General features: G+C 42.2%; 1 protein-coding gene across 18 annotated transcripts in view; it reads left to right on the forward strand.

Annotated features, from left to right (window-relative positions):
- Window positions 1–15798, forward strand: part of SYNE1 (spectrin repeat containing nuclear envelope protein 1) — a 480816-nt gene that overhangs the window by 454227 nt on the left and 10791 nt on the right. For 14 of the 18 annotated variants that reach the window (XM_040448857.1, XM_040448845.1, XM_040448850.1 and 11 more), the window contains 8 exons: window positions 1080–1222; window positions 3070–3196; window positions 4731–4942; window positions 7297–7497; window positions 8802–8930; window positions 10579–10791; window positions 11815–11907; window positions 13293–13351. In XM_040448857.1, coding sequence (XP_040304791.1) covers window positions 1080–1222; window positions 3070–3196; window positions 4731–4942; window positions 7297–7497; window positions 8802–8930; window positions 10579–10791; window positions 11815–11907; window positions 13293–13351 — 1177 coding nt within the window. Of the gene's footprint in view, window positions 1–1079; window positions 1223–3069; window positions 3197–4730; window positions 4943–7296; window positions 7498–8801; window positions 8931–10578; window positions 10792–11814; window positions 11908–13292; window positions 13352–13926; window positions 15278–15798 lie in introns of all 18 variants that reach the window. The other 4 variants (XM_040448858.1, XM_040448859.1, XM_040448860.1 and 1 more) reach the window with 2 other exon arrangements.

Below are 15798 nucleotides of genomic sequence, written 5' to 3' on the forward strand. Positions count from 1 at the left end.
ATGGAACCAGTTTTGGTTAATGTTGCACTAGACAAACTATGGTTCGGGGTAAGCGATTTCAAGGAAGGTGGAGAGAATAGGGTTCAGGCACAATGATATGATATGGAATTTCAGACTTCTTAGTTTACACATACGTGTTTGAAGAAAAGCTAAAGGACAGGGAGCAAAGTAGCATTACCCAAACAGTGACTTCCTGTGTGACTCCCAGTGAGAGACCTCTTCCAGGTGTATTTAGAAGACCTTTTTTCAAAAAACAAATTAATAAAGCTTACTAATACATGTTCTGCTTTCACCCTATGTTAGCTTCACTGTGACAATCAATGTTCTTGTTCAGTCCAAAAATTATAATGCACACACACACACACACACACACACACACACACACATACGCACACACACACAAACATTTCAAAAGGTGTTACATTGAAAGGCAATGAGCCAGGAGTTCCAGACTATGACTAAGAGGATGCTTAGATACAACTGCTAAAATCTCAGCTTTCTCCTGGTTTTGCTTTAGGGTTTAAACAAAAGCAAGCCAGTGGTAGTTTGGTATCTCCACCCATCTCTAACCTGAGTTGGTCTTTTCCTGGTTAACGTAAAGTCCTGCTTTAAATGAACGGTGCAGCCATCTGGGACTGTCTTCTACTGAGCACCGTCTTCTACTGAGATGCAGAAAGAAAACAGGATGGTATCTTTTCCTGTGTGTGAAGTGCCTGCAGAGAGAGCACGAGAGATCGTTGTCTCCTGGGTTTGGAGGAGCAAAAGGTTTTTAGGAGAGGCTTGCCACAGCTACAGCATATAGATTTCCAGGGAACCAGCTGGAAGAGGAGCAGACACACGGGCTGCTAGAACCCAGTGCAGAGTCCTTTTGCAACATCTGGTCGGCTGGGACTCTGTAGCCAAGTGCATTCATTGATTGGTCTGGTCACTTGAACTTCTAACTCAGCAGCACATTAGTACTAAATTTGCTTGGTAATTATCCACACGTACACCATTTCTATACCACCTTAGCTGAAGTAATTTCTCAGACTTCTCAATGAATGTCAGGGGTGTAAAGATTCTTATGCTTCACACTGCAGGAGCCCCCAGTGCCTTAGAGTCACAGATCCGACAACTAGACAAAGCCTTGGATGAGAGCCGTTTTCAGATGCAGCAAACTGAAAACATCATCCGCAGCAAAACCCCCACCGGACCAGAGCTAGACTCCAGCTACAGAGGCTATGTGAGTACTCTGACCCTTGCGATCCCAATGTGTACCTGGAAATCACAGTTGTGTGACAAAGAACGGTCCGTCTGTGGCACAGGGCTTTCTGAGCTCTCTAAGCACCATGCCACCCTTGAACTCACGGGCTTGGGGGTACAAAACGAAGCCCCGCTGTGTTACCTTTTGAGTAAAACTGGTCTGTTCTCAGACCCACTGAACTACTACAATGACCAGCCTGTTCCTTTACCTGTAGACCTCAGTGAGATCCATTTAACTGAAAGCAACAAAATGCTTTGGCTCCCAAAAGTGATTGGCATTTTTCCAAATTCAGCTAATAAGTTTTGGGCCAAGGTTATCCTTGGAGCAGCAGATTTAGCTAATAGATTACTAACACGGAGATTTTATTTAGTTCTTCTCTGGGGTTTATTGATTCACTTACTGGCCTTGGGAATGTTTTTTATCCTCCGTTGTCAGTATGCTCATTTTGGAGAAAACAAATCTGACTAACAAGAAGGATTTGGGGAAAAGATGGCAAGAGATTGTATATACTACTAAGTTCTGTTTTCAAAGCTCCCACCTAGTAAAGTATATATTAATTTTACTTGCTCTGCTCAACTTACCAACCAACTTTTTCCCAGACAACTACCCATTTTCCTGTATACACTTGAGCAAGAGAATGTAAACGTAAGTCTCTTCCATGGCTTATTCCATCTTTTCACACCCAAAGGATTGCCAAGTAAAAGGAAAGAAAAATTAATTTCCCTAAGTCTTGAAAACTCAACTTTTTGAAACCAAGGAAGAAAACTGGTCCTGTGTTTTTGGTGATATTAATGTCTTTAAAATTATAGAAGAGTAATCAATCATGAGTTTAATTCCTGTCCAGATTGTCCTGTTAAACCTATTTCTATTATAGTGAAACCTCTTTTTTTTTAATAAGGTTTTGGGGAGCCTCGGTGGGGCCGTCAATTAAGTGGCCAACTCTTGATCACGGCTTGGGTCATGATCTCACGGTTTGTGAGTTCGAACCCCACATCAGGCTCTGCGTTGATGGCAAGGAGCCTGCTTGGATTCTGTCTCTCCTTGTCTCTGCCCCTCGCCCACTTGTGCTCTCTATCCAAATAAACTTTAAAAAACATTTTTTTAAATATAATAAGTTTTCATGGTGACCATGCTGACATCACTAAGATTATACTCAACCTCAATCAAAAATAGTCCAAGTAAGCAAGGTGATTTGCTAAAAGCTTTGAAACGTGACCTTATGGTTGGTATAGGAGGAGTGCTTTGAATACTGTGCATGACATTAAATGTGGAGTTTCCCTTTGATGTTAGAGTTGACTCCCTTAACACCTATTAAACATTGCTTCAGTTTTCTTATGAACAGATGGCTTTAATAGTACTTTCTGCTTTTAAGTATTTTAATTATTTAATGCAAAAAAATGTTCCTTTGAGATTTGTGGTAACATTATTGTTCCCACATTTCAATTTAAGAAAGAAGAAGCAACTTGCCAAAAATTATACATTGTGTTGCCAGCTGAGAGCTCCGAGTTTTAAATCCCAGATTGCTTTTTCGTCTGTTTTGATTCAGAAATTTAAAAGAGATTTTGAGGGATTCTCATGCAAAAGGAAGTATGCAAACTGTATCTTCAAGGCATTGCCTTGTGTGTATATGACTATGTCCTATGTTTAAGGAGCATGTTTTTGAACTTGACTTTTTTTTTTTAAGCAGATTTTTTTTTCCCCACACACAACAGTGAAACACAACCACTGTCCTTTTTAAGGAACTAGAAAGACATGTTCCTAGAAGTTCTTGCCATCGTGGGAATCTGAGAATTCCGTGACGGGGCCTGTTTGCTTTGTCTTAACAGATGAAACTACTGGGTGAGTGCAGCGGCAGCATAGACTCCGTGAGGAGACTGGAACACAAATTGAAGGAGGAAGAAGAGAACTTTCCAGGCTTTGTTAACCTGAACAGTACGGAAACCCAAACAGCTGGTGAGTGAGTGGTGCTCAGTTGAAGAAAATTAAATAAAAGAACCTGAAGCATCTGTGTTACACTGTGCTGATCTCATTCCACGCTGTTCTGTCTAGAGAACTTTCCTCCGTGTTACAGTGGTCTCCTGACAGGATAGAGGGGTCAACAGAATCACAGTGTTTTCTTCCACATGCCATTTATTTTATTTTATTGTTTTGTTTATTTTTATTCCTGAGACAGAGAGAGAGAGAGAGAGAGAGAGCGAGCAGGGGAGGGGCAGAAAGAGGGAGACATAAGCAGACTCTGTGCTGACAGCAGAGAGCCTCATGCCGGGCTCGAACTCATGAACCATGAGATCATGGCCTGAGACAAAGTTAGATGCTTAACTGACTGAGCCACCCAGGCACCCCACACATCCCATTTATTTTAATGCTCTGTCTCTAACATCTCTTGTCTGCCAATTTTTTTTTAATTTTTTTTTTAACGTTTATTTATTTTTTTGGGACAGAGAGAGACAGAGCATGAACGGGGGAGGGGCAGAGAGAGAGGGAGACACAGAATCAGAAACAGGCTCCAGGCTCTGAGCCATCAGCCCAGAACCCGACGCGGGGCTTGAACTCACGGACCGCGAGATCGTGACCTGGCTGAAGTCGGACGCTTAACCGACTGCGCCACCCAGGCGCCCCTTGTCTGCCATTTTTTATGTATGCTCTCCCAGTTCTCCTGCAGAAAGAAACCAACTGAATGTTATCTTTGTGCACATTACCGCTTATTACTTCCTAAAACTCTTTATGGTATTAAATCCTATGTAGTTTTCTTTTACCGCATTACCATTAAAAATGCAGATGGGGGCGCCTGGGTGGCTCAGTTGGTTAAGCGTCCGACTTCAGCTCAGGTCATGATCTCACGGTCCGTGAGTTCGAGCCCCATGTCAGGCTTTGTGCTGATGGCTCAGAGCCTGGAGCCTGCTTTGGATTCTGTGTCTCCTTCTCTCTCTGCCCCTCCCCTGCTCATGCTCTGTCTCTCTCTGTCTCAAAAATAAATAGGGGCGCCTGGGTGGTGCAGTCGGTTAAGCGTCCGACTTCAGCCAGGTCACGATCTCGCAGTCCGTGAGTTCGAGCCCCGCGTCGGGCTCTGGGCTGATGGCTCAGAGCCTGGAGCCTGTTTCCGATTCTGTGTCTCCCTCTCTCTCTGCCCCTCCCCCGTTCATGCTCTGTCTCTCTCTGTCCCCAAAATAAATAAACGTTGAAAAAAAAATTAAAAAAATAAATAAATAAATAAAAATATTTTTTAAAAAAGTGCAGATAGGATATACACAGCCACTATACTGGGGTTTTTTTGTTTTTATTTTTTATTTTGTGTTTTTTTGTGTTTTTGTTTTTGTTTTTGTTTTTTTGCTTTTTTTTTTACAGCTGACAACAGAAGTCCCTGTGAAAATTACTTTTCTTTCTGTTGCTATTTAAAGTTAGCCACCAGTGTATGTTTAAAGCATTTCCCACACATTCTGCCTGGAGAAAGACAGCTTCCTATCCTGTGTGTGTCATGTCCCGCCAGGTGTGATCGACCGATGGGAACTCATCCAGGCGCAGGCCCTGAGCAAGGAGCTGAGGATGAAGCAGAACCTCCAGAAGTGGCAGCAGTTCAACTCTGACCTGAACAACATCTGGACGTGGCTGGGGGAGACGGAGGAGGAGCTGGAGCGGCTGCAGCACCTGGAGCTCAGCACCGACATCCAGGCGATTGAGCTCCAAATCAAAAAGCTCAAGGTAGCTGCCCTTGGCCTCTCCCAGTGCGGCCAGCCAGAAAGCTGCCACGTGGGACGCCGGGTCCGATGAAGCCATCAGCTCTGGCTGGTCTGCTGTCACCTAGCAGCAGGGGAGCTGTGAACAGAAATGAGCAGGGATGCTCTCCTCTCCCCCAGCATCCCAAGTCAGTATTTATAGAGAAGGTTTGGAAGGGCAGAGAGATGCACCACGTTGCAGAACTAGCCCTCCCCCCCCACACCCCGTAAATAACCATGTATGATCTAATGACTTGGTTCCTAAGAGATGACCAATCAAAAGTTCACAAAACATCCAGGTACCTCTGGGACCTATTTAACCTCTTTCAAAGTAAATACGGAAATGACCAGGTTCCTACAGGTCTCTCTCTAGAGCTAGAATGGTTTCCTCTCCAAGATCATATCTTTGTGAGTTTGCAGAGACCTATTGAAATTGTTCGGCATTCTGGAATCAGCAGAACATCTGAAATAGATTATAGTAGTGGCAGAAGGAATTTTCAGTGTAACGAATAAAACAAAACGAAACCATGGGAGTAATGACAGTAAAACACCTCGCACGGGCATTTGATTTTGGCCTGGACGGGTGCAGTGCCCACGGTAATGTTCTTTAGCTCTGTCTCTAGGTCTTAATGGTCCTCCTTAGCAGAGCTCTTGAAATGCATTAATATGTGGGGACTTTTGCAAGAATACTGTGGATTGAGAGCTCAGTTTCGTTTTAATAGCTCCTTCAGTCCTTTCGTTTTGTTTGGAGAACATTAAGATGTGCTCTTCCTTAGAATGGAGTTACCCAGGCTCTCTAGGCTCAATGATTAAGCGTGCTGCCTTTGTGTCTCACTGGTTTCATGGACGTTATTTCTTTTGGGGCGACGTTTTTGTGGCTTATTTCGGTTGTTGTTTGGTTTAAATTGTCAAACAGAAAAGTTTGTTGCTCAAATGTCTTCATATAGAACAGCTGCTGCACTAGCCCCATCAGTTTGCGGATGAAGCATCAGATGGGAGATGTGATTTACATTATCTGGATTATAAAATGCATTTTTCTCTAGAGGACTTAAATTATTTTAGTTTGTCTCTGGGAAAGTGTAAGGCAGTGTGCACTATGACCAAACTCCTTAAAAAGTTGATGAAGCAAATGTTGGCCAGAGTCTGAGACCTGAGTGAGATTAGGGTGGAGAAGTGAGACCTTGAAAGTCAGCTTGTGTGATAAGAAAGAGCCACCCTCTGCCTTCCCAGTCCTTCCTATCTGTTTACTGAGGATGAATCCGTGGAATAACCAAGTATCTTTCCACAATATCTCTTGATCTTATAATATCTCTGTGGCTGAATCTATATTACTGCATTTTAAGAATCTACTGAAAAATAAAGTTAAGACAAGCTGGAGACATAACAGAAATGTTGAGGACTTATAAGATAATGTAGCTGGCGTAGATGTGATTTGCTGACCCTAACTAGTCTGAGGATGTTTAAACAGTACCCAGATACTGAATTATTAATGCATAATCATGTGCTGCATGAGTTCTTAGAAAAGTTGTAAATTTGTGGGAAATGCGTAAAGCAAAAGCCAGTCGCCTAGTTTTCTGTGATCTTAAACTAAATTGGTTAGCTGTTGAAATACCCAGTCCGTTCTCTTTGCCATCACAGGAATGTGGCTTGTGACATAGGCAGGGTTCTCACCCTGTGGGCCACTATCTGTGCCTTTCAAGTCACAACAGCTGGAGGCTAGGGCCTGAGAATCTGCTTTCTTAGCAAGTTTCCTATTTTATCCTTCTGCACACAACTGTGACTACCACTGGTCTAGTGAAATGGGATTCTCACGCTAGAGAGATGATGTGAGTCGAGTTAATCATTCCCCTTAGTTCATTGCACAGGGTCATTGATGCTTCCTGCAAAGTTACTCTTAATTTTGCTTATTTTACCTGTTTCCTCCACTGTTTTTTAATCTCCATTCCCGAAGCCTATGGCAACCATTCGTAAATACTTCGCGAGTATTCTTACTAAATTCTTGGTTCATTTATGCATGAAAAACATGGATTTGTGTGTGTGCACATGCATTTGAAATCACATGAATGCTAGTTTACAACACACATTGTTCTGTTTCTGACTCTTTCACTCTACCCCGTATTTTAAGGTACATTCAAGTTGTCGAAAGTACATCTAATCCATTTCCTCTGTCGTCCTCAGTGATGTGCACCACCACTCTATCCTATCTAGCTATTGTGTTAAGGCCAGTTTTAATTAATGGATCTCTTAATTTGAGTGAAGCATTTCCTGAGGACTTAAAATAAGTTTTACTTGTTTTTATTGCCATATTCTTTGTTTGGTTGTTCTCCTTTCTCTTTTTAGGAGCTCCAGAAGGCTGTGGACCACCGCAAAGCCATCATCCTCTCCATCAACCTGTGCAGCCCCGAGTTCACCCAGACTGGCAGTGAGAAAAGCCAGGATCTGCAAGATCGCCTGTCCCAGATGAACGGACGCTGGGACCGTGTGTGCTCGTTGCTGGACGAGTGGCGGGGCCTGCTCCAGGATGCACTGATGCAGTGTCAGGTTCGTGGCGCTTTGGGCGGATTATGCTCCAGAGTCTGTCATTTCCAGCGTGGCTGAGTCTGTGATTTCATTTATCAAGGTCACTTACAGGGATGCAATTACTTCCCAAAGTCACGATTTGAATAGGAGAACTTTGATCCAAACTATTCATTATACTGGAGAATTTGTACATCTGAACAGGAGTTCAAGCAGCTGGACCCCATCTTTTACCCAGCTAACGAGATTATTCCCACAAGTTTGTCTCAGCCCCAACTCATTCATTCATTCATTCATTCATTCAACACATATTTACTGAGCACATCGGCAGACATTTCCTGAACGTGAAAGTGAGCATTACAAATATTTACTTACCCATTCTACCACAATTATTTGATGAGTTCCCACTCTGTGACAGATATTGTGCAGAGCGGTCAGGGTACAGCACTGTCTCTACTTTTGTTGGAGAAGACAAACAAAAATGCAAATAAATGCTTAATCAAGATGCTTACAGGTGTGGGTGATAAGAGTAACTGAGTAAAGCCACTTTGGGAAAGAGGTAAGGAAATGTCTGAGTCTTGGAGCTGACACAGAAGGGATATTGCCATGAAAGAGACAGAGCCAATGGGATTTCCCAGAAGCAGGAAAGGGCTTAGTGTCTTTAAGGTCAGAAAAGAGGCCAGTGTGATCAAAATGTAGTCAGAGAGGCAGGGAGTGATAAGAAAGATTAGGGACATGGTCAGCAGCCAGATCATGCAGGACCTTGTAGGTCCTGGCGAGGAGTATTTTGCATTCTGAGCACAACATAAGCCTTCTTTCCAGGTTTGTATGTGCCCCAAGAAAACCTTGAAAGCAGGTACCCAAGCTGTTGTTTCCCCCTGCTCCCCCGCCTAGTCCAGTGCTGTCCACACAGAAGATCTTCAGTAACTATACATTGAATAAATGAATGAACAAATGGATGAATGAGGGATATAAGGGACTGGATCAAGGCCTTACAAGAGGGGGAGGTTTGAATACAGAGAAGAGAGGGGAACAGAGCTGCTTCCTTCCAAACTGTGCAGTAACCCTAGAAATTGAGTATTTGATGCCAGTTTTTCCTTATGTCTAAATCTCCCTCACATAATAGACTAGATGCTTTTGGTGAGAATGTGAACTTAGATCATTACACCAGCGCCATTGCCTTCCTCAGAAAGGAGTCGTGTGTAAGATCTTAAATCCAATGTGCCTTTGCCAGTGGTAGCAATTGTAAAGAAGGGAAATTTAAGCTGCGAGGGAAAGAACAATATATTAAGATGGTTTTATACTCCATGTTCCCCCCCCCCCCATAGGATTTCCATGAAATGAGTCATGGTTTGCTTCTTATGCTGGAGAACATCGACAGAAGGAAAAATGAAATTGTCCCTATTGATTCTAACCAGGATGCAGAGACACTTCAGGACCATCACAAGCAGCTTATGGTAAGATATGTGGCCTCCTGCAGCCTCTGGTTATTTTTAGCAGCGATCCATGTCATTTACAGAAAAAGAATGTAGATGATTATATATAATACACATATATAAATATATAAAATATATATAACATATATGTATAACATATATATTGTATATGTATATTTACCCTTTGCATACCAGTCTCCAACTTCCTCTTTTTCATTCATCATGGTTTCCAATTTACATGAGGTAAACATGCCCATAGGAGATGACATCCACCGTCTTTAGAATCTGCTTCTAAAGTCATTGCTCAATTGCAGAGATCTTAGAAGTTCTTCATCTTAGTGGATTGTTTTTATTAAAAGAGATCTTTGGCAAGTTATACTTATTTTTAATTTAAACTGTATTTGTTACATCTACATATAAAGTAAAAGTATATTGGGTGGCTTAAATTTTATTTTTATGGACATTGAAACTATTAAAATAGAAAAAGATGCTTAAGACTTCTTAGAGGAAATTAAGGGTACCAGATTTAACAGTGTCCTTGTCACCAAGTTTTGTGAAAACTAAGACAAGGGAAATATTAAAAGTTATTTTCATCACCTGACAAAAAGAAACCATACCAGTTCTCAAGGAGAAAGGAACTTATTCTAGCACTGAATTCAAAAGGAAATTTGCAGAATCTCTATGTAGATTCTTATACAACGGACTTTGGACAATATAATGCAAGTGTGCTTAAGGGACTTTATAGAAGACAAAGAAGTATATTTAAGTTCCATTAGGAGAAAATGATTTGCATTTCGTAGCTTTCTGTATTTTTAAAATGTTATTTCTGAACATTTAGTACTCACTAACCTAACCAACAGAATTGGTAGCTTTCAATTTAGTACCGCAAATGTCGTAGAAACCAAGAGGAAATAGCTATGCAGTGGCATTTTTACTGACTTTTGACCTGAGACATTAGTTGTAAATGATGAATTACTCATATTTCCTTTAAAAAAAAACCCTGAACAAATCCGTAGTATACTTAGACATGTGTATAAAATATTACATTATTAAAAATATTTGTGGGGCACCTGGGTGGCTCGGTTGGTTAAGCGTCCAGCTCTTGGTTTTGGCTCAGGTCATGATCTCACAGTTAATGAATTCAAGCCCCGCATTGGGCTCTCTGTCTCTGCTTGGGACTCTCTCTCTCTCTTCTCTCTGGCCCTCCCCTGCTCTCTTTCTCTCTCTCAAAATAAATAAACTGAAAAAAAATTTTTTTTAATATTTGCTATATTTATATGTTAATACTTCACTGTTTAAAAGAATATCTTATGTCTCATTTGCATGATACTTTCTATTTTAGGCATTTTCACATTTATTCACCAAGTTGAACCTTCCAATATACTTCCTGTGGACCAGGCAGGAAGTAGTATTATCATTTTACCCAATGGGAACACTTGAGATTGGAAAGGTTCAGGGGCCTTATAGACTGTTTTTGGCAGAGGCAGGGTTAGAACCCAGACCCCTTATTCCCGAATCCATGGGCTGCTTCATTCTTCCCCGTGTAAGCACAGCATTCAGATACTCAGGTATAATTGTCCACTAGGTTAAACTGATATCATCCCGCCCTTTGGGAATCTCCCCCGCTTATCAGAAATTCTTCGTAAAATATTTCTTATCGTATGCATAGCAAATAAGGCATGAGCTATTGGAATCCCAACTCAAAGTGGCCTCACTGCAAGACATGTCTTGCCAACTACTGGTGAATGCTGAAGGCACAGACTGTTTAGAAGCCAAAGAAAAAGTCCATGTGATTGGAAATCGGCTCAAACTTCTCTTGAAGGAGGTCAGCCGACACATCAAGGAGCTGGAGAAGTTATTAGACATGTCAAGCAGTCAGCAGGTAAGCTCTAAGCAGGCATCATCGTGTAGCGTTTCTTACCAAAGAAGCATCATCTTCATCCATTTTTAGAAGGACTTTGAATGTGGTACTTGTCGGAATAGAGTGCCCACTCTCAATCACTGCTCTTACGAGTCCTGTGTCAAAATAAAAGAAAGCGACTCAAACTTTTGTGATAGGACACTGCTTTTGATTCTGTTACATCAAAAAGACCTCTTGTGATTGTTACTGCTAACCCTTCACCATCACTATTGTGGCCTTGTATTTTACCTTGTTGGTTTAAGAATGCGCACGTTTGCAGTAACACAGCTGTGGCAGATCATAACCAGTAGTCGCATGTGAGTTTTGCATTTGAACCGTAGAAGGCACGAATTCTCCCGGCAGCAGTTCATTCATGGAAAGTGTCCTCTGCTCATTTGCCTTTTATATATGTATTTTTTTCTTAAATCTACTACCTCGTGGTAGTATTATGGGTTTTGAGAAATTCATATGTAGACCCAGAGAGGCTGGGTAAGACTTCAGACATTCAACTGTGAGATCCTGTTATGAACACACAGACACCCTGCCCTTCTCTAAGCATGCAAAAGCACATGCTACTCTGAATAACAGAGGAGTGCTAGAAATACTACAAAAGCGGGCTCCTGGATGAGTATCTTTTGCTTCTAGCTCAAATGAATTGGTTTCTCTCTGGCCTGAGAGGCCCGTAGCTGAAAGACAAGATTCCTTCCCCTCCTTCACTTCCACTCGTCCACATCCATGCCGCTGAGAAACAGTAAAGCTACAAGTAACATAGTAGGAGCAAAACTATACCTATATTTTCCAGCCGGACCAGCTTTACAACCAGGAAAGCCTAATCCCCTAGAAGATTAGGTTCCGTTCCTGTAGTTGTCTGATTCTGTTTTCCCCAAGGAGTGGTTTGGTTTTTGTGGAGGGTGGGTGGGGATGGGCTGGGAAATGCATCGTGTATCACCAGGCCATCACAGCTTTGGAACACAGAGCCATTAAAAGAAACCGTTTCCTATGTAGGATTTGTCTTCCTGGTCTTCTGCGGATGAACTGGACACTTCGGGATCTGTGAGTCCTACGTCAGGAAGAAGCACCCCGAACAGACAAAGAACGGTAACTTTCCACTAGTCGTTTTCACTTGGCCCGTGGGAGGGAACACCGGGGAGTGAGAGTGTCTACACCTACCGCAGGGACCACAGGCTCCCCCCGGGAAAGCAGGAGTCCCCGTACGGAAGAGGGTTATCACAGTAACACAGAGAAGAGTTGTTTCCTCAGCCAGGCCGCGGGCCCTCCCCGCACGCACTCGGGAATGGAAAAGAGCAGTTCTGGTTTTCAAAAAAAATAGGGCTCAACGTGTGGTTGGTACAGGGAGACAAATTACTTCTCTTGCTCCGAGGGCCATCGCTACAATGGTGTTCCCTTGTTCCTTTGGTGGCTCCTCCCTTCAAACTACCACCACCATAGTCCACCTAAAAAAGTAGGTTCCGTGTAAAGGGGCGCCTCAGCCAGAAGCAGACAAAACTGTGAGTGTCTCATGAGACCATTGAATTTATGAGACAAGCGGAGGTTCTGTTGACTCGCAAGCAAAGAGACTCCTGAAGGTGGTTCTCCAGGTGTTTGTTGACTGTGCTGCCCCCCAAGAGGCAACAGCTCAAGAAGACTCACCCACAAAGCCTTTCAGGGGCTGCCTCACTGGCATTCTGTGAGGACAAAAAGACGAATCTGGCCCCTGCTCCCCTCTATACTTTGATTTCTCTGTGTAATTAGAAGCTTGTTCTGTTTTGTTATTTATTTATTGATTTTTGTCTGGCTTTATGATTATAGTCATTTTTATTCCATCCCATTTTCCTTAGTTTTTAGAAATATTGATTTCATTTGTACTTTTTTTGTTATAAACACTTAAGTTCTATGCTGATAAATGTTATTATCTTATTTAGGATTGTTTTTTACTACATTCGCTAGTTTCCTATAGATCCTAGTTTAAGAATGTGAAGGAATACTGGCTTTTCGAGTCAAATTTTAGCCCTTATTTAACCGATCAGGTCTTCTTCCCTCTACAAAGAACAGTCTCCTATTGCCATTGCTATTTTTTAGCTGCCAAGGATTTTAATACGAATTCAGTGTTCTAGAAGATGAAAAAATATGGCGTGGCATGGCATATGGAACTTTATATTTATTGTAAGTAAATACAGAGAGATCCTTGGCTTGTGTAGAGTCATTTATGTTTCTACCATGCGAAGTGGGGGAAGATACACCCACTGTGGTGGGGACTCCTGAGCCACAATTCATGTTTATTCAGTGACTAATGATAGAGATGTGAATCTGTTTCGCTTCTTCAACAGAAGAAAAGCCAGTTTCCTGACTTCATGGGTACTGATCATTTCATTTGATTTGTTTTTCTTTTGCTGCACTTTTAGTTTAATTTTTTTTTCAGTAGCTTGTCTTTATTTGCCTGGACTGAACATTCTTCTTTCTTTACCCCTGTTCATTGCAAACAGCCACGAGGCAAATGTAGTCTCTCACAGCCTGGACCCTCTGTCAACAGTCCACATAGCAGGTACCTTATTCTCCTGGTTTCCACACTGTTCTAGAACTCCAAGAGGATGATGAAAATTGTCCATGATTTAGGTAGGCCTCTATCTGGTCTTCCTCAGGGTAGTTGAGAAATTACTTGTTTCGTCCCACACCCTTTCTCTACTAAATTGGGAAAGACTTTTCTAAGTGCAAAGTATAAGTAGAGCTGAGAGCACAAAACATTTGGATCCCACCAAAATTTTATCTAACTATACGTAGGCCATCTGGTACTTTTCACCAAATTGTATTCTGCGTGCGCTTAAGGATTCCATGCGATGGATGGCACAGCCACCGTTCGATTCATGGCAGACTTTCATCATCCTCTTTATTTCTAGATTTTACAATAAGACAGGTAATAGATCAATGAATTATTTACCATTCACAGAACCCACAGATCTGAATAAAATATACTAACATCCCCAGCTTTTTATTTTATTTTCATGTTTTATCCAGATTGTGGGTTTTGAATTCTCAAAATGGCAAGTCCTAACTTGGTATTATTTAAAACTTATAAGCACCTTCTCTCTTCTGCTTATCCTAAAACGTCTCTTCTGCCAGCACACTCAGTCACTCACCTTCCTGACACTTGGCAAGCTCTTTCACGCTGGAAACAAGGGCAGTCAGTGCCCCTGCCCGGGAACGTCCAGAGAGCCTACTCACAGCTGCCACTCCGCGCTTTACATCTGGCTTCCAACAGTCCATTGTTTCCGCACTTAGCGGTGCTTTGCCTTCTTCGTTGTTGGTGTGATGTCTGTGCTCTCCTGCCCTTTCACTAATCAGTTCATATTCCCTGAGACATCTTTTTAAAAAATGAAAACACTGTCTTTGGAGCTGATTTTTCATTCCAGTCCCAAGCAGTTCACTGCTAAAGTAGTTTGCCCCTCTGGAAACTTCTCACCAGCGAGCTGGAATCGAAATTCTTGAAAGGAGGGTGAGGGGTAAGGAAGTGTAGAACTGTAAACAACCCCTGAGTAATAGTTTTAGTTTTCCAGCTGTGTGCTGAAGAGACTGGATATTTTATTTGGTCATTCCTACTCAGCCGAAGCAATGCAGAATGTACTTTGATGTGCTTTCTGGTTTTAAGTCTCCCTTGACTGTACTTTTTCTTTTTTTCATTCCCTTCGGTTTGGTTTGGAGACAGTTTGGGAGGGGGCGGGGTTTGTCCATAATGAAATGCCAATAATGAAATATGAATGGAGAAAAACTCACAAGGATTTTTGAAGCTAATGATGGACTTCTACCAGTGCCCTGATGTCTTAGTCCCCTACAAGAAAAGCCTATCATCTACTATAGCCAGATCATTGTTTTGTCCATCTTTTCTCCACAAAATGCTGAGGTGCCATGAACAGTGATGGGGACTGTCCCCATAGCAGTCCTTCTAGGATACCAGAGATGAATTCTTTGGCTGACGTACATGATGGTGATGAGAAGGGAAAAGCTCTTATATTATTCTGCGACACCAATGGCAACCGCCTTTTGGTTTCCCAATACCTCATCAGTCTGCTCCCCCAATTCTTTCGGACAGTCGCACAGGTCTTCTGAAAATGTCAAAGGCATCGTTTCTTAGGGCAGCAAGTGTTTCAACATGTCTCCTAACAGGGCTTTGCAGCTGGGACAGCCACATTCTCGCTGTGATATCCACAAGGCGCCTTTCAGCTCTGCTCTGTCCAGCGCTGTTTATTAACATCTTTCTGAGCACACGGCACAGTATTTACTTTGCTACTTAGAGGGTCTGGAATACAAGTGATCTACACCCGAATGGCAGACGTCATCAAACACCTTGGCAGACAGGCTGTGGTTGAACATTCTTGGACCTCTTGACTTTTTGGCACTTCTGCTTGGGTGCATCCAACCCCGACAATGGAATGCAGAGTCTGCTGGGAAAGAATTAACTTCACTCATAATCCAAGTTGTCACGGTGTTCCTTTACATTGACACTTGAGTGTACCTTGTGTTTGATCTTGCACTGGTCCAGCAAATTTGAAAGGCTATGGCAGATGCACAAAGTTTAGAACGTTGACCCCAGCAATCTACAATAGAAAATTTTAGACACGTGTTCTTCCTAAGAGACGGAAGAGGTAGAGGTGGAAGAAAGTGGGTATCAGTTTGAAGGAAGGGGTTCTTATATTATTTTTGTTGTTTAAGGGCTGATGTGAATGCAGTCGCTTATCTGCTCTATATGGTTTCAGTTTGATTTTATGGCCGCTGTTCTATGTCCTCTTACATAATATTCTAAGCCCACATATAGATTGATGCCATTATTTACTGTACACATACTATGTTTAGACCCTGGGCTTATAAAAGTAATATCGTATGGCTCCTGCCATTAAAAGACCTGCAATGTCTCAGAATCTACAGATTCCCTAAATCAGTTACAAGGAGCTCCTCAAGACTCCTGAAAAATTATAAACAGTTGAAAAATATCATGCG

Source organism: Herpailurus yagouaroundi, unplaced genomic scaffold (genome assembly GCF_014898765.1).
Source record: "Herpailurus yagouaroundi ecotype Mexico unplaced genomic scaffold, PumYag 198, whole genome shotgun sequence".
In the NCBI taxonomy this organism is placed as follows: Eukaryota; Metazoa; Chordata; class Mammalia; order Carnivora; family Felidae; genus Herpailurus; species Herpailurus yagouaroundi.